The 19,560-nt window shown below is 40.4% G+C and overlaps 1 protein-coding gene across 1 annotated transcript in view; it reads left to right on the forward strand.

The window, feature by feature from the left end:
* The first annotated feature begins 11,514 nt into the window (after positions 1-11,514).
* Positions 11,515-19,560, forward strand: part of LOC104939022 (ras association domain-containing protein 3) — a 32,944-nt gene continuing 24,898 nt past the window's right edge. The window contains exon 1 of the mRNA XM_010755492.3: positions 11,515-12,064. Coding sequence (XP_010753794.3) covers positions 11,942-12,064 — 123 coding nt within the window. The 5' untranslated portion in view covers positions 11,515-11,941. The remainder of the gene's footprint in view (positions 12,065-19,560) is intronic.

The raw sequence follows: 19,560 nt of genomic DNA on the forward strand, positions 1-19,560 counted from the left end.
GTTACCATTAGAAGTAATTCAATTTAGTATTCAGCGAAAAAGAATATAATTTTTTTATGAAAGGGTAATTTCCTCCAAATGATCCCAGGCTCATAAAACTCCCGTCAGTCTCAAATTATTTGCTGTAATATGCACTTTGAGCTGGATATAAACAGTCATGTCAGCCTAAAATGTGCGTTTACTGAGGTGAGTTTAATTTAACCTGCGCCACCTCCCTGTCAGGGCTGGATTTAGTCATTTTGTGTGGGAAACTGCAAGCAAAGCCTGAATTGTAACCTTCACTTTTGTTTTTAAAGCCAACCTTTCTACACATTTCCTCCAGACTGGCTGCAGTGCAGTGTGCATGCTGGGGCTTGATACGAGCACACAGTTGATCTCTTCATTGTTTGTATTCTAGGCTGGCTTATCACAGTGAGCGGTATCAACAGAGTCGTACAGCACACTGTTGTAGTTTCCTCCTTACCGTCCCTATTTATAACTAAAGCTCATTCACGCCTCACATGCAAAACCATTCATGATTGTGGAATCAGCTAAAATATATAGCATCAGATACTGACAGAACAATGTCTGAGTTTGCGTATTTACATACTTACACTTGCTATTTTGAGTACATGTGCGTTCACACCATTGACAGTGACGTCACCCAAAATCTGTGGAGCCACCTATAACGGCACAAACCTGTCAATCAAAGCGTCCACACTCCTAATCCTGCATAACTTTAAGCCTTAATATAACCTGAACAGGTGAGTTGTATATAAATTCACCCTCAGTACAGTTGTCATGAACGGGGAAATTAGCTACAGAGACCAAAACTGTTTTTTGTACCAGGCTGTAAACATGTTTATTTCTGCTGTGAAACATGGGGACTTATGGAGACCGACTCACTTCTGGAGCCAGCCTCAAGTGGACGTTAGAGGAACTACAGCTTTTGACAGACGCTGAGGTTGCTGCTTGGTTGTGACGATCATCAGTTGAGTGTGAAATGCTGGAAGGGGAGGAACCAAATGTTGATGCTACTCCTGTGAACGGTTGCAATTCGGCAAAGAAGCGGTAAATTGTTGCTGTAGGTGCACAATGGCTGTACTCGAATTGAGAAATTAGCACACTACACCAGGAACTACACTGTGTATCAGTGTACTAACAGAAGTTATCTGCACTGAGAAGCAGTATATGTTTTCATATATAGGCTTGAAATACAACCACACATATTATAAACATGTAAATGTGGAGAGATGGGGCAGCCACGTATCAGCGCCCAGGAGGTGAACTACACACTACACACCGGACCTTTAAGTATATTTTAAAGTATAAGCAAGAAATGCTTTTGTACTTTACGTAACTTTTACTTGTTGCAGAGTATTTCTGCATTGTTGTTCCACCGCTGACTGCTTTTAAAGTTTATGTAACATTTGTATGTACGAGATAACTAATGTAGTCTGAACCTACACAGCGAGGCTCGAGTCCAGGACCCTATGGTTCTTTTCATGCTGCTGGTCCCTCCCTGCAACTCCCACTTTAACCATCAATAGTCGAGTAATTCCCACTCCTCCCCCAGCTGCAGTGTAACCCTACAGGGCTGCAGCGTTTGAACTGAAGCCTGCATCCCTCCTCTCGCTGTCTGTCTGTGATTATGTGATACACCGGGGCTGTGTGCGATCACCTGACGGCATTCCTCCGCTCTTTGATCACGGGGCACTCTGTGTTTTGTCTGTCAGGATGAAATACTGGGCCTCCAGGTGAAACACAGACTGCTATGGGACACACACACACAGAATAATGTATACCAGTATGTCGAATCCAAACATATACTGCAAGTACCTGCACTCACTCTCTGTGAAAATACGACTGCTTTCATGCGATGCTTTGGATCAGTTTCAAAGCCTGAGGCAACGTCAAGCTCAGGTTGGATATTTAACACCTGGTGTCCACACACACTCTTATTCTCACAGGTGTTACAGAGCTCCTCACTGCTGTTTCCTGTTTCTGTATCCTTAAGCAGTGAATCTGCTCCTGCTTAGCATTTCGAGGTGTGTGTGTGTGATGTTTGCACCTCCGGGCTTTGGGTTTACTCTCTCCTGTATATTATTAATCTTGAGTATTCCCAGACCGCAGTCGGACAAGTCTTCCTAATGTTGCTTAAAAGCTCTGTTGGCTCTAGTTAGTGCTCAGCTGTTTGACTTGTTGAATTTGGTAGATGCAGTGAGAGACACGCTGTTCAGCTTCATGAATCACTTTATTTCACGGTGCGGTTGCACTTTATTTTCAAGAGCGACTTTTGACTTAATTTAACAGAAATGAAGCGTAATCCCGCTGTGGTTAATATGTTCAGCTGTACTCGAGTATTTGTTCTGATTACATACGATCAAATCTGTCTTTCAGCCTTTTATTTCACTTCTTCTCACTGCTTCCTTTTCCTCTCTGCCATCATGTCCATAGAGGCCGCTGAGCGTGGTCACATTGCCTACTTGCCCAGCTCCTGTTCTGACACGACATGACTGCTCCCCTGGTTTCTGAAAACCTCCTCTTCTCCAAATCTCCTGTAGTACAAACACTTACACTTCCCTCTGTACTCTGAGCTCACAGTCTGGGCAGCCTGGCTAACAAACTGAGAGTTGAGTGCGGCTTCTTGCTCACTCACTCTCTCATTTTCTCTTCTCAGTTTCCTCCGTCAACGTCCTCTTCGGTCTTTTCTCATAGAGGCTGCTGAGCCGGCTTACATTGTCAGCTTGCCCAGCTCAGGTTCTGGCACGACACCGGCTGAAAACGTCCTCTTCCCAGTGGACCCGGGTAAACAAACAGCAGCTACAGTTGGCAGCAGTTTACCTCACTGTCCATCAGGAAACTCTGTGGTGCTGTAAAACATACATTTCCCCAAACGATGTTGGTTCTCACGTTAAACACACACACACACACCACTATCTCTACTACCTTTAAATTAGAGAACAGACACACACACACACCTGCAAAACAAAGAGACACACACCCCGCTTAGGCACACACACACCTATTCACGTTCATAAACAACACATCTGTCAACATAGTCTCTCAGTCACACACTCACCTGAGCATTTTTACTGAGTGAGGTCATGACAGCCTGAGGGGGAATCCCCTCTCTCTCTCTCTCTCTCTCTTTCTCTCTCTCTCTCTCTCTCTCTCTCTGTCATTTTAGTTTTTTTTCTAAAAAACATTCCTCAGTTTGACCTTTCACCTTTGCTAATCCCTCGATGCCCTTCGCCCTAACCTCTCACACGGCGTGACTTCTCAGCCTCCACACTTATCTACCCATCCCCTCCCAACAACTTTTCCCAAACCAAGTCAGTCTTAGCCTAAAACGTGCAATAATATCCATTAAATATGAAGAGACTGACCCGTCTCCTTGTCGCTGCACCAAGATAATGTAGTTTACAACGATAATGCGAACAGATTCACTTAGTTTTAGTAGTAACTTTTGAAACAATGGATCCTTTATTTCAGACAGAAGCACAAAAAGACAGAACCAGGCTTCTCATTTCAAGCTGGTAACCATAGCAGCTATAGTTATAGTTGACATGTTGTATTTCCAGCTGATTCGTTTTAAAATTAGAACAATGTTTAAAGGTCTATAGGAGGCTAAAGTTAACACGGCCCAGGCGTAATCCATTCAACATTTGTCAGTTGTATTCTTGTTTTTTGAAAGGCTACAACTCTTTCAATGAGGAGTATGAAGAGAAAAGAAAACATCCTTATTACCTAATAACTGTTAAGTGACTTTAATCTCGAGGAAATCCACGTTTAAATAGAAACAACTTGACTTTGAAATGACAAAGGATGAAGTTTAGGTGGTGAGATTAAGGTTTAATTCATCTCTACACCTGGATTAGGTGCTCTGATGTTGCTTTATCCCATTACTGTCTCATCACCCAGGATACATGTATATGTCACGTGTCAGGTCAGAGCCTGTTGCTGCTTTGAAACTGGATTAACGTTTAACCAGACCTTCATCTGCAGAAACACACCAGTGCTTCTCACAGGATTTATTCTTAGTCAGGGACTAAAAATAGACATCACAGGAGATTAAAACCTTTACACCAAGTTCAATACATGTCTCTTTGAAATAATTGAACACAGTGCGACCAGTAGACGCCAAAAATCAGGAAAAAGAATACAGTTAATGCAGAAAATCTCTTTTATTTTGGACATGTAACCAACTAAATTGCGAGTTTTCAAATAAATAACTTAAATAATTAGTATGCAGGCTGCATGTACAGTCCAGAACGACAGATTTCTCTGGGCTTCATGGAGGAAACATGAGGACCTGCCCTTTCTCTGGAATGTATGTAATGTATAACTACGACTGCCGAGCTGCAGATCATCTCACCAAACCACCAGACCACATTCCTCTGCAGAAACCTCTCCATCTCCCTACATCTTGTTCATTATTATACAGCTGTAACTCATGAGTTAGCAATATATTTGACTCATATCTTATGAGTCCTTCCTCACTTTACTTTTCTTTATATTTTAATATAGTGAGAACACAATGTCTCTTGACTATGAAAGAAGGTTCTTTAGATTTTTTTTATTTTTTAGATTTCTTTATGTTAGTATTTCCTTTTTCCACTGACAGTATAAAGAATGGACAGCATATGCGTGACGTCACCTCTTGTTTCTAAAGAGCCGTTTTGTCTCTTCCACTTCCCGGGTAATTTAAAAATCGGCAAAATCCGTTAAATAAAATGTACCGGAGACTACAACCAAAATGTAAAATACCACGTGAGCCATGAGAAGGTTTCAACCTTCCCTTCGTGCCCTCGTGTTAGTCACAGTACAGTGTCTGCATGTTAGTTAGGAGCTGGAATGTCAGTAATGTTTAACCAGACTGGCTTTAGGCCAAAGTGACTGGACAGCAGATTAACAGCAGTGACCGCACACACACTGTAAAGCTGAGTGTGTGTTTGTCTCGGGTGTGGCTCTCGGGTCTAGTCCAGTAAGGAAACTGGGCTCTTCTGAATACTGAGACTGTTTGAGTGTGTGAGAAACCTGGTCAGGGCTGGTTTCACACGCTACCTGGTCACCTCTGTACAGACTGTGTGTGTGTGTGACAGTTGTGAAGTATCCAAATCCTTTAAGTAAAAGCACAAATACCACACTGTAAAAATACTCTTTTCAGGTTTATTTGGTTGACACAAGGTCAACACACAAACAAATACTACACTATATAAATGTATAAAGTAAATTAGAGTGTATGCAGAAGTATCAAAGTAGCACAAAGTATCAGTCCCGGTATAGTTGCAGCAATAAAACATAATCAAAGTACTCAGTGCAGTAAAATGTCACGTGTGACTGTTGTACTGTTTCTCATTATTATGACTCGTGTTGATGTAAAAACAGGATTTTGTTGTTGTAGTTGGTTGTTTATTTTGTATAGGACTGCAACTAATTGTCATTTCCATCATGGATTCATCTGCTAATTATTATCTCCATTAATTAATCGATTGATTGATTGATTGTTTGGTTGGTTGGTTGTAAAAATGATGATAATAGTGAGAAGAAGTGACACTGTCACAACCCTCAAAACGAATCGAATCGAACACAGCCCTGCCTTCAACGCTGTATCCAGCTATATTAATAAATCCATGGAGTATCCAAATATGTGAAAGCAGAATATGATGTTTACATGAGTAACACCTCACTGTGATAGAACCAAATACTTGATAATGAATCATGTCCATTTTAAATGATGTTTGCACGAGTATTTCCACATTTTGGAGCCTAAATTATGTAATATGTGAGTAATATTTGCACTAACTATCGCCTTAATGATTTATAGAACAAAATATTCATGTTTATTGATATTTAATAGCTTTAGTCACATCATCTGAAGCTTGTAAAGTGTGTATTTCTGTCCGTCTGTGTCTATGTGGTGGCTTATCTGTGTACTGTGTGTGCCTTGGATGGCTCTCTGCGGTATTTTAAAGGACAAGATCGTGGTTTGGCTTCCACAGATGTGCCATATTTATTTTTGGTCCCTTTTCTAACCCCACTGGTTTCAAATTAGAGCCTGTCTATCTAAAAAATCTCCCAGCTTGTCCACTAGTTGTTCCCAGTGCTGCTGCATGTGTGTTTGTATGGGTTAGGGTTGATATAGTACAGATGTACCATACATTTCACCCTGCAGCTGAACAACCTGCTTTGCTGATGTTTCTCTGGCCTTTATCTGCAGCTGGGTGGGATTATACGAACATATAATGTTAAAAAATATCTTTGACCCTGCATGTAGTAGGTAACAAGCTCCTGGAAGCAGCTGGAAACAGAAGGTTCACTACTTACGCTTTTAATTGTCTCTGAGCGCAGTAATCGCTTACAGTTGTTGGCCCCTTGAAGAGACGATATGAGAGACCACCCGTTGAAAACACGAGTAAAACTCTGATCCATTTTTACGACCACATAAACTCAGCAGTTGGCCGGGTTACAGCTCTACTGAACATACTGTATTTTAGGGTTTCAATATGTTTTTTATTTCTTACGTATGATGCATGATAACAGCATGCAAGGCGTTATATGTGCATTTCTGGAGACACACTTGGTGACAGTCCTATTAAACCATATTAGAAACATGAAAACTATAAATATAACTTAAAATAGCTGCGGTTTTGTTGATATTTTTAGTAAAACATAAGAAAAAAACCCAAATGACAGCCAGCTAAAACACAAGCCAGCTAAAAAAACAGTTGAAATTGTTGTTGTGATGTCTCTAGACTGATTCAACCTTGCCTTTTTTGAAATGTTTTATCCTTTATTGTTTATAGGCTAAGTACATGTATGCAGGTATATACGGTAACAAAATAAGACAGCCAAGCTATAGCTATAATTTCAACATGTAAACAATGACAATGCTAAGACACTAAGCAGCACATTAGAAGGTATATATCAGTAATTATCTTGGGTCTAACACTAGCTAATTGGCACAAAATACAGCAAAGTCTCATGGGAATGCTATTCTTATTATTTTGTAGGTAAATTTAAATGTTGACGATGAAAAATGCCAAATTTCTTGGCAACACATCCAACTGTTACTGACATTTCACTAAAAAACAAAATGTAAACCCCGTTGGAGTTGAAATATTTCAGTCTGGACCAAAATGGCAACGTGAAAGCTGTCAAATGGAAATATAGCCTACATATATTATGTTTACACCAAATATTCGGTATCACTTGCTTAAATCCAAAAATATTGGCATTGACCTTCAAAACCCACATTGGTCACGACATAATAATACATTTTTATTACTAAGTATTCTTGCCACAAAAGGCCAGATTTCCCTTTCTGTAAAAGGTTAACTGCATCACTGCACCAAAACCATGCCTTATGGTAAAACCAAACCACACCATATCGAGACTTCTCATTTGGGTTTGGCTGATTTTACCCTCAGCATCCTGTCGTCCAGGGCAAACATTTGCATGACCCCAAAACACATCTCGGTTGGTATTTGCATTATTAGAGTGAGATAATATCATAAGAATATTCTATCATAACTCTGTCATCTGTTGGTTTCTATTTTGTGTTTTATGGCACATTATTTGCAGATGAACTGATGGTAAAATGGACATAAAAGCTGCCTCCTGTTAGTACAAACTTCATCTTGCCTGAGGACTAGTTTCTTTCTCATCTAGTGGACATTTCTGCAGACTGGAGGCAAAACAAACTGACCATTAACAAACATCTTGGAGGCAAATTTCCTCTAAAAAAGCTCTAAAACTAAGGAAAAAAGGGTAATTAACCACTTTCAAGCTTTAGGCTTTAGCTCAGCGCTCATTAAAATGTTCACTGCAGGTAAAGGAATGAGTAAAAAGTCACGTTGCATTCATTAAAAAACATTTGGTGTTGGTTATTGCCACTTTGGTTGCTAATCAGTTAAAATCCAAAAAAAAGGATCCATGCAATCAAACATTACCTCCCACCAACACAGACACAAACTCCAGCTTTAAAACCTCCTGGAAATCTTGAAATGTCTGAAAAGGCACATGTTCCACCCAATGAGAAGGGTGCACACATTGGCCTTAGCAATTAAACACACACACACAAAATGCGTCAGTCCAGCAGCAGCAGCTATTAAATGCCTTTGGTGATGTATTTTTAGTTTACTTGATGCGAGCAGAGACAGGAAAAGCATGTTGCACAGGAAAAAACTTAAGCTAGCGTTAGTTTGTTGCCTGTTGATCGAGGTAAGACAGAATATTTTACTTATCCGTGTGTCTTTCTGTGACCTTTGACCTTTTATTTTAGGAATGTGGGTTAACTTTATTCTTGTCGCTGGTGTTTTGTTCAAGAATTTGCTGAGGTTTGAGGGTGACGCCAATAAAGGGGGAAAGAAACCTTTCATTTTGCCTCTGGGCACAAATGACAGCAGGGAGCGTGGACGGTATGCGGACTCTTTTGCAGACTGATATGATGAATCTGGTATCGTAATATCATTGGAAGTTTCAAAAGTTTTTATTAGAAGGTTTTAGGAATATTTGGCAAAACCTTTCTTAACTTGCAACCTTTATTTGCTCAGTTGTCATTAAGATTGATTTGTTGACAAGCCAGCAATCATGGATTGATCTCAGTCCATTTCCGTGATAACTGAGCAAACTCTATCTGCTGACAAAGACTTTGTTTTACTGTTGCAATCGACTGTGCTGAGATTGTTTTGCCAGCCGACTAGTACTTCCAAGTAAAAGAATGAACTTTTCTTGCTTTTTTAAATGTTTCTGGTCAGTTGTTATTGTGGTTCTGCTGGTTTCAAGACAGAACAGAAGAAGGGCCTTAATGAGGGAACTACCCATTTTTACAGGATGGAAAGTGTCCCTGTTTGTAATTAACTGTTGACTAACTCTCATTAGACCACCAAAACAATCTAATATGCTGGAAGAAAAGTCTCTTACTTTGCTGAAACCGAGAGGAGAAACTACTGATATCAAAATTAAAAATTCCATTTGCAGAATCATTCATTCATCCATTTTCCATAACCACTTATTGGGTGTGTGGCAGGGTACATCCTGGACAAGTCACCAATTCATCGCAGATTAATATAGAGACAGACAACCATTCATGCTCACATCACGTCTACGGGCAATTTAGAGTCACCAATTAACCGCATGTCTTTGGACTGTGACGAAAATCCACACAGACACTGGGAGAACGTGCAAACTCCACACAGAAATATCTGTCTTGAACCATAGACAGTATGAAACAGGGACATAGTATCCATGACATCACCAGTATGTTTGGCTGCCACCATCTTGGCAGTCCTGCCTTTGCCGCCTCTCAGCTAGTCCTAAAATTGGCAAAAACGTGGAGCGTGGGTGGAGCTGAGGCGGGCTGAATGAAGACTGGTTGCTTAAACTGAGCTGTACCTATAAGGGCACCTACTTGTCAATCAAAGCTTCCACACTCTTAATCCTGCATAACTTTAAGTCTTAAGAGTTGTATATAAATTCACCCTCAGTCATGAACGGGGAAATTAGCTACAGAGACCAAAACTGTTTTTTGTACCAGGCTGTAAACATGTTTATTTCTGCTGTGAAGTTGGGCATTTTAATTTGGGGACTTATGGAGCCAGCCTCAAGTGGATGTTTGAGGAACTGCAGTTTTTGGCACTACACGTAGGTTGCAGCTTGGTTCGAACCCAGAACCTTCTTGTTGTGAGGCAATGTGCAAAATCAAAGCATAAAAATCAGGCACAAGATGTCGTTTAGCTCTGTGGGTAGAGCATCCGCCCCTTGTACAAAGGCTTAGTCCTTGCTGTGGCATCCCAGGGTTTGAATCTCTCTCCCCACATTCCCGTCACTCTTCAAGCTATCTCTGTCAAATAAAGCTCAAAAAGGCAAGAATGCTCAAAAATCAGGCACAAAACATTAGCATACTGCTATGAAAGAAAAAAAATAAAAGGAACATGCAAAGCAAAATGAAAAAGACTTTCAAGAATATAACATAAGATAAGACTTTAGTGATCCCACATTGGGGAAATGATCTTCCTATAGGGGGTCACGGTACACAAGAAAGTGGATAAGAAAAGTACACAGTATGAGATAAAAAAAAGTTAATATTTTCCAGAATACAGCAGGAGTAAAACAAAACAAATATAAAATGTCATAAAGGACCAGTGTGTTGGATTTAGTGGCATCTAGCTCTGTAGTTGTTGACTGAAACCCCCTCGCCTCACCTTTTCCTTCTTAGCATGAAGAAAGCCTAGTGTTAATATTTTTTGTCTGTTCTGGGCTACTGTAGAAACATGGCGGACTTCGTATAAGAGGACCCCCCAGCCTCTGTTTACTATTACAATATAAAAGACGTATTTTCCGGACTATAAGGCGATACCTTTTTCCCCATGCTTTGAACCATGCGGCTTGTACAAAGATGCGGCTTTTCTATTGATTTTTTTTCAGCCGCCGCAAAGTGCAAAACGAAGAGCACGTTCATTTTCATTTAGCACATGCAACACAACACGCACGACAAATTATTAACAGCAAATTATTTTCACACCCACACCCCCTCATCACCGAAAAGCACACGAAGAAGTTTGTATGATGCAGCTTTTAAGTTGAAGGCCATCAATCTGGCTATACAGAGCTGCTGCATGTAAGCTTGGCGTTAATGAATCCATAGTGAGACGTTGGAGACGGCAGCGGCAACAATCAATTCAGGTATATAAATAAAACATTTAGGGTACAAAATCTTTCTGTGTATCTGTCAGCTTAAGTCTGGTGCTGCTTATATATGTAATTTATATATATTTTCTTAAACTTAGTGGGTGCGGCTTATATTCAGGTGCGCTCTATAGTCTGGAAAATATGGACTATAGAATCTTCAGATGATTATACACTAATGAAAACATACTGGACCTTTAACCCTTAAATGCGCAAGCTATTGAAACCCCCTCTAACGCGCAACATGGGTCAAAAGTGACCCGCATTCATTTCCAATGGAATTCTAAGCATTGGTGTGGTTTTTTCTCTTACAACATCTAAAATCAATACATTTAAGCTCATAATAATTTACAAAGAAACAATTTTGGAACTCCTTCCTGCACAGAAACTGTTGTTTTTTATTTTTACTTTTGTATCTTATGAATAAGCATAGATTTGGAATTCCTCCACTAATTTGCAGACATGGGTCTAAAGTGTCCCGCATTAGGTACTATAATATTTGCAAGTGTTTCCAGTCAGGAATACATATACTGCGGACATATGTTACCTGTTACATATTTAAAAGACATTCAGGACATTTAAAACAAATAATACAAATATTATTCTATTATAATATAATATATATATATATCATATATATATATATATATATATATATAGGCTTGTTTTTGTTTAATTTCTCAGTGATTAATCTACTAAATTTTAAACCCCATTTATTCTGCTTCACTCAAAACTGGCCATCAGAGCGCTGATTGGCTGTCGAGTTGCAGTTGGGGCGTGTCGTCACTAACTGTCACGCAGCTGATTGGTTGGCTGCGGTGTACTGCTCGTAGTGGGGGCGTGGCCTTACTGTAGCCTGTGGCTGTCACACAGAGAAGTTGACCCCATACATTGTAACGGTGTGACCGGGGACGGGGCGTCGAGAGACGGGAGTTTTACACGGTGCGGAGGTCGGTTTTTTTTCGGTTAACTCGGTGTTAACGGCTAGAGGAGGCTCTGTTGTGTGTCTAACTGTCGGTTAGGTGTCTCTCTTTAAAACACGGGAGTTTTGCCGGTGGAGTAAACGGGGAGAAGCGAGCCGGACCGGGCGACCGTTGGAGGAAATCATCCCAAAGAAACGCCGACTACCGCGGGCACAACCGACACCCAGCTCTCGGTGTGTGTTTGGAGTTCATTTAAACATTTATAACAATTATTCATTTTGTTTTTTTGTTTGGGGGAGTTTTGTTTTTAATGTGGTCGAGTTTGAGTCGAGAGGTTTTCGCCTCAAATGACGTGGAATAGCACGATGAGCAGTGGATACAGTAGTTTGGAGGAGGACTCCGAGGAATACTTCTTCACGGCCAGGACCTCTTTCTTCAAAAAACCTTCAGGAAAAGTCACAGTGAACAAGGTAAACAAACAAAAACAGTGTTTTAAAAGATTCAACCTTCATGTTTGCTGCTTTTGTACTTTTTTTTTAAACAGCTGTAAAAAAGCCTCATTCAGAACTCCATTTAAAAATCTCTGAATTTAACATTTATTGGTTTATTTGCAAAAAAGAAACATACAAATATACATATAAATATACATTTGCATTCATTAGTACTCATACTTTAATTCGGCTTACATTTATTTTTAATAAAAGCACCAGTTTAACTTAAAAAAATCACTTTTAAACTCGGTTCACCTGTTGTTTCCTGTAACTTTGACTCAGCAAAATCCACCATAAAAGCTGCAGAGTTAGTTTAATGTCAAGTGGGTTTGCACTTGCAAGGAATTTGACTTGGTGTAGTAAACATGTAAAAAATATAGAAGATAAAGTATTAATATTAAGATATAAACAATATAAATATATATGCAATATCTTCTAAAAACAAAGGAGCTGTAGTGCAAGTATGTATAGACATATGTAAGTGCCAACTACACTAAATACTTTACAGGATTTAAGAATATTTGCATAACAATGACACCCAGACTGTGGCTTAATCCCCTTTTTGACAGGTTTAACCTACATTGACAGTCAGAGTATGAATGAGATATTTATTTGTATGTTTTTTTAATGACTATTCAATATTTTTATTGAACTTTTCATGTATTTCATGCACAGCAATAGACAACAGACGCAACAATGACAATCATTACTAAACGAATCCATAAAATAAGTAGTGAGCTTCCACAGAATACTTCACATACTTGCACGTTTAACAAATAAATGATGATTGTGCAGGTTTACACACAGTCTCAACGTCTCTCTGGTTATATATAAAGTAATTCTCTCCAACACAATGCAAGATCTCCAAGATGGAGCGACACCTCCTCTCCTGCAGGAGTCCAATAAACGTGACTTTTTTTTAGGACTGACAACATTTCAATTCTTTGGTGGTTTGCTTCTGGTGAGGCACCTTCCAAGCACTTTAATGTCTGGGACATAACAGGAACTTATTTGCACGTCAAGATTAATTATTAAATTGCAGAAGAACAAGAAGCAGACTGGGATGAAGCGGTCAGTGGTTTTTAACCCACAGGGCCTCACATGAGCCCATCACATTCCCAACCTCATGACCTGTTTTGGCTTCGGACCAGACCTTTTAAATAAAATCACGCATTCCAGCGTAGATCGCAGAGAATTAGGTCTAGACGGATCGTTGGATTGAGTTAAAACCAAAGACATTCAGGTCTATCATGTCTGGAACTCCAGAAATCAGGTCACTCCTCAGGTTCTTCAAGTCTTCAAGTGTCCGTCGCTCACACTGAGCCACTTGTACGCACGCATACGTTCACATTCGCAGTCACTGCAAACACAGCTGGTTTGTTCCACGCTTTGAAAACTCAGCATACTGTCACAGAATCGAGCTATTCTTCTTCTCTGCCCACTTAATGTCTGTGTGTGTGTGTGTGTGTGACATGCAGATCCTGCAGCAATGCATGACCCTTCATTTTTCCATAACAGGTCCTCATTCCTCATGTGTATGTGTGCACAATGTGGTCCATATACAGCGCCGCAAGTGAGATTGTGACCTGTGGTGGACTCCGGCTGCTGTGTGCATGCCAACTGTAATTACATCCAGAGGGACGCGTCCTTTGGGGGAGGAAAAATCTGTGGCATTGCTGTATGAAATGAAAAAAAATAGAAGATTATCATGACCGTCTGTGTGTTTATGTTCCCCGCTGAGTTACTTCTATGCAGGGAATTTAGTTTGGGCAATGTGGCAGAAAACTCTGCATGAAGATGTCCAAAGTGGAGGCTACATCATGTTTGGACTACAGCTGCAGGAAATGATAATCTTATTATTTTTTGGATTGTTTTTGATTGTGTGGCATTCTTATCAATAGTCCAGTCGCACAGATAATCATTTTATTTCATTTTTCAATCAATATCATTGGAGGGAAATCAGTTTGTCCAATCAACCAGCACATGCAACTGAAGCTACAGCTCATCTGATACTGAATATTTGGACGTTTATAGTCCAGATTGTCTTAAAATAAATGTGAAATGGGAAATACGGAAGTTAGTTTATGAATGCATCTGGATCAACCGCTGCAAATGAAGCCTGTAACGACATGATTCTGTTCCAGAGTTGATGGGGAAAGTGTTTCACGCCGACGGTACCTGCAAATGTCACACAGGTCCGCTTAGATGCCGGCGTCGCCCTCATTCTGCAGTACCGGTAAAAACATGTTTGTCAGTGACTCGTACAGTAGCTACGGCGCAGGTTTGTTCACGTCATCGCTCATTTCCAGCACTGTGGCAACATTTAAAGCACATTATCTTTGACCATAAAAGGGGACGACTGGACGTGCTTTCAGCTCCCGGGAGACGTTTCTCATTAAAGCACCAGGATGTCGAGAAAGTGAAGTTTAATGAGCTCGAGTGTAAACACAGAGACGGAGGACAAACAGACTGACGGCTGATTAAACTGATTCTGGATGCTCAAACAGGGAAATGAGATCTAGCAGTGTGTCCAGAAGAGGATTTATCTCTATCACACACGCATAGACACAAACAGACACACACATTCTTGCCGCCCACTCGTCCACCTTTCCACTGTGTGAATGGTGTTTCTGTCGGGAAAATGTCACGCTTGACCGGCGGGTCTGTGTGTCTCATGAAAAACGGGTTTGATGGTAATCCCACCCAACCCCCCGGACACACACATTCACACATACACACACACACTGGACAGCTAAAGCAGCTCATCTTCAATTCAAATCATCCCCACAGACTGTACTGTGGTTTATTCATCATCTTTCCGACATGATGTTTGGAGCTTGTGTTCATGTTGCCACAGAGACACTTCCACAATAATGAAATGTCTTTATATTACTTCAAACAGGCTTTAAAAAGAAATAGACAAAACATCTCCAGCATGCACTGAGAGTACAGGGTAAGGAATAAACACTTGACAGGTCGCCAGTGTTATTTTAGGGCTGAAACATTGTGTGACAAACACATATATATTTAGTTTTACACCTTTTTATTTTGTGTTCTAACAGTAGTACCGTCAACAGTCAGTGTGTTTGTGTGTGTGTTTCTGTACGTCACACATTGTGCAGAACATTTAATGTAGTTTACTCCGACAGTGCTCGTTGTTGTGCTCGTGTAATGAAAGGACATGAGCAGGTCAGCAGTTGGGTCTTCGCTTACCAGTGTCAGCTGACCATGAATAAGTTAATATACAGTAGTGTAGGGTGTCAGGAGGTGACCTTAATTGGAACTGGTCGTTAAAAAATACAGAAGATACACGAAGAAACACGGCTTTCAGTTCTGTTGTTGGTTTCCTGGAAGTGGTCCGTAACCTGTATAATATTCACAGTGTAGCAGATTGGAAGCACGGCTCAAGAAGTGTGACGAAGGTTTGTAAAAGACATTCGCAGTGCCGAAAAATGTATTCACAAATATAGTTGTTGCACCAAAGAACGTCCTGCAATGTGGTACACAAATGTTGTGATGTTCGTTGATTTACTCGATTAGCTAGTTGTCAACTAGTTTGATCATCAACAAATAGTTTTTAAGAAAAAGTGTCCAAATTCAGCTTCTTAAATCTGAATATTTTCTGGTTTCTTCACTCCCCTGTGACGGTAAATCACAGATCTTTGGGTTGTGGACAGAACAAAACATTTGCAGCTTTGGTAAACGTTTGTAGTAGCCCTGTGTTGTAGTGCGTCTAAAACACGTTTAAAACCATTCAAAGGCATTGAAAGAGAATCTTTATTGTGTCTTTCAACCAAAAGGAAACATGGGACACCCCCTCCATATGTGTCAGATTACTGTCTTGGCAGCCTAAGTCTCTGTGAAGTAAGGTGTTTTCCACATCAGTATTTTGGTTTCATTTGTCACTCTTAGATATCAAACCGTGATACTTTTTTTTTAGGTACAAGCCAAAATGTTCATTGAAAAACACTTAAAATGAGTCAGTCAATTAAAGCTGGCATCGGATGCCTGTTCGTACCACCTCAGGAACTTCCCCTGGAGAGTATAGGAACCTTTTGAGGAACTCCTCACCGCAGGGTCCGGGGTTTAAATGGAGTTTCAGGGACATAACTTACCCCCCAAAAACTTCCTGCTCTGGTGGTAGCACTTTCGGGGTGTGGCTTTCTGCGCTAAACGTGTCCGACTGGTCATTGTAGTCAGTTGTGAAATCATTACAGCTTAAACGTCAGCGTGTCTTTCGAACTTTTGTTCCTGGAAGCAACAGATCTTTGGTAGCGCTCCAGTCTTGTTTTGCAAGTCTTTTGATGTGATTATCTGTGATTTAATAACATAATTGTGCTTTAGTGCATTCACAATTTAACACAGTATGAATGCTTGTGTTTGAGTTAAAACGTTCAGATTGAGACGAGCTATGTCATGAAGCATTAACCCCGTCGCTCTCTGGGAGTTTTCCATTAACGGTGCATCACTCAAGTCACTCCTTAAGGGTGAATTCCCATCCTCTTAAATCAGCTTATGATTGCAGACGCGGTATTAAATGACAGCATTAATGTTGGCCCATCACTATGTGTGTCATAGGTTCATGAGATTGTGTCAATCTGGAAATGGAAATGGTATTTCCTCACCAGCCGTGTTGGCAAAAAGTGTTCCCGGTAAATAAATGAAGCTGCGTTCACCTTTGAAATGAGTGAGCTCACTGCGTTAGGTAATGATGTTTGTTGTTCTAACAGATTTATGGTGCAGTATTTGTACCTGGCCACGCCCTGCAGCCCTCCCTGTCCAGGTGCATTATGTTTGTTTCTGTTTTAGACGTACCGTCAGTGATTTCCCGCCTCCAGTTTGACCGGTCTTTGTGCCCATTGATAAGCATTTTTCATGAAAACTTCTTTGGAAAGCCCGCCCACACTTTAAAACGAGGTCATTCTCTACAGTCTAGCTAAGATTTCAACTTCCTTATCTGCTGCTGTGGGAGAAGTACGTTATGATTTTTATCTGCGATGGCAGCTTATAGACAGACTGACTGCCTTACCGGGAGACAGATACAAAGCTTATCTCTCTTTCTGCTTTCTCTTTATCTCGCACTCAGTAAACCTCTGTGACGACCAGCAGCAAACCCGCCACATTCTGCAGACTTTGTACATTCTGAGGAATTATTGTTTGTTGATTTTTGTCTCCTGTTGCAGTGATTCCCAAGTTTTATTTGCTTGTGACTTCCATTGCTAATGGTGGTCTTTGTACTAAGTTCAGCGGACATGTTTTCAGGTGATTATACACGACTTAAAACATAAATACGAACATTATATTCCATCTCTGTCATATTCTGTAAATAGAGACCTCTAAATTGAACACACTGAACCGTTTGTGGAAGCTGCTGATCCTTAAATATGATCCATTTAATGCCAATCATTTAAAATCATAAGGATTTCTCTAAAACATTAAATATTCATGACTAAATTAGCAACAATCGAAGTTAGAGTTGACAAAAAAGTTATTTTAATTTATTTTGACAAGAGTTTAACACTTAAAAACTCAGCTAATCTGCATTAAGACTGGTTTTTGGTGCTCAAAAATACTTAAAATACAGAAAATCTTTGTGAAATAACCAAAATGAGTTCAAAATCTGACTGAAAACAATGTGTTTGTTCATGTAGGACCTCACCACTTTATAATGCTGACAAAGTAAAACACGTTTCACTGGCTTTTACAAACTACTCCTGTGACTAATCTCTACACCACCAAGCTTGTTGAGAACTAGTGAATCACAGATAAATGAAACATTAAATATATAATCAGACAAGCTGTGTCCTGAGATAGGGACAGTGTTTTCTTGTTTTTATTAAAAAGCCAGCTCTGTTAACTTCCCCTGTTGTCTTTCCCGTCCTCATGTGAACACATGAATCCAAATCCATCCTTTCTCACATTCCCCCTCTCTAGATTTCCTTCCTCCCTCCATCCAACCTCACCCCCTTGTTCTCGCCTCCTCACCCCTCCATCCCTCCCTTCTCTCCTCCCTTCATCCATTGTATGTCACATCCTGGCTGTTCTCTGCTCTCTATCCTGTCCTCTCAACACCAACAAGGCCACACAGGGCTCGCTGTTTCGTAACTAAAGCCATGACAACATCCTACAGGGTTCATATGGGGTCCCAAAAATGAAGCTTGGCGTTGATTTGTAACATGTGGATGGACTGAACTGACACAAACATAATAATATAGATACTTCCAAGTTACTTTTATCATTTATTATGAAGTTTTGGCCACATTTTCATTGACATCACCTCGTGTTTGTCTGAATTAGTAGTTGAGGCTATCACTGTGAATTTAGCTCCAGTAAGAAACATCTGAAGCAACATTTAGACCCCGAAAATGAAAGTGAAAGTCCAGCTGCTGACACTCTTCTCTGCAAAGTTCACCCACAGGTTAATTATAGATTGACACCACTGTTTGAGTAAAAAGTTTCAACACTAGAAACGTTAATGTTCCGTCTTAATAAAACGGCAAAAATCTAAACACATTTTTCACGGCTTTCAACAACCGGTTGATTGAGTTCGATGTTGTATAATCGCCCTCATGGACGCCACATAAAATCATAAACGAGCTCCAGTGTTTACGGTTGGCATGGCAGTGTTGTGAGTCAAACACTGTAAAGGTTGACTGGAAGAACTTTAAACACAACGGCAATTCACATGAGACTCACAAACACACAATCACTCACATGATGCCCGATCTGCCCGAAGACCAGCCTGCGGCCTCTTGCTGTGGCAACTGAGGAAGCTGTAATCACAGACTGAAGACGGACTCTTGTGAAATCCTCTTTCATTGTTTTCAATAAACATCATGGTCCTGCATCATGGAACTGTAGATCTGATCTGAGACTTCATTTACAGCTTTTCAAAGAGCGATGCTTAGTGGGTCATGAGTTTAATCTGCATCAGTCTTTAGTGAGGTTCAAGGACGGGCAAGGGCAGCTCGACTCGCACTCAAACTTGAACTTGCAGGTTTCATAGATAGGGTAGAGGCTGCTGCCAAGATAAAAGTGGTACCAACAGAAGTGGTATAAGCAGAAGAAAGAAAATATCAATGCAACAACTTTTAGAGTTTCTTAGTGGATTTATTAAGCCAAAAAGTCAAAATGTATTGGTTCCAGTGTCTTTAACGTGAATATTTTCTGGTTTTACCATTGCAAACTGAATATCTTTGGGTTTTTGGGCTGTTGGTCACCTTGGACTCGTTTGTTATGGCCCTAGATATGTAACTGTAATGTTTTCTTCGGTATCTCACATCAGTGATTCCCCAAGCAGGGAACTCCAGGGGGTAACTCCGCAGTCGTGGTTGCTTTGATTGACAGGTAGTTGTGGTTACAGGTGGCTTGTTTGAGCACACAGGTGTCATTCAACCCGCCTCAGCTCCACCAACGATCCACGACGGTCTTTGCTGATGTTTAGATTAGCCAGGAGGAAAGAGAGGCACGAGTAC

The sequence above is a fragment of the Larimichthys crocea genome, chromosome XX (genome assembly GCF_000972845.2).
Source record: "Larimichthys crocea isolate SSNF chromosome XX, L_crocea_2.0, whole genome shotgun sequence".
Lineage (NCBI taxonomy): Eukaryota > Metazoa > Chordata > Actinopteri > Sciaenidae > Larimichthys > Larimichthys crocea.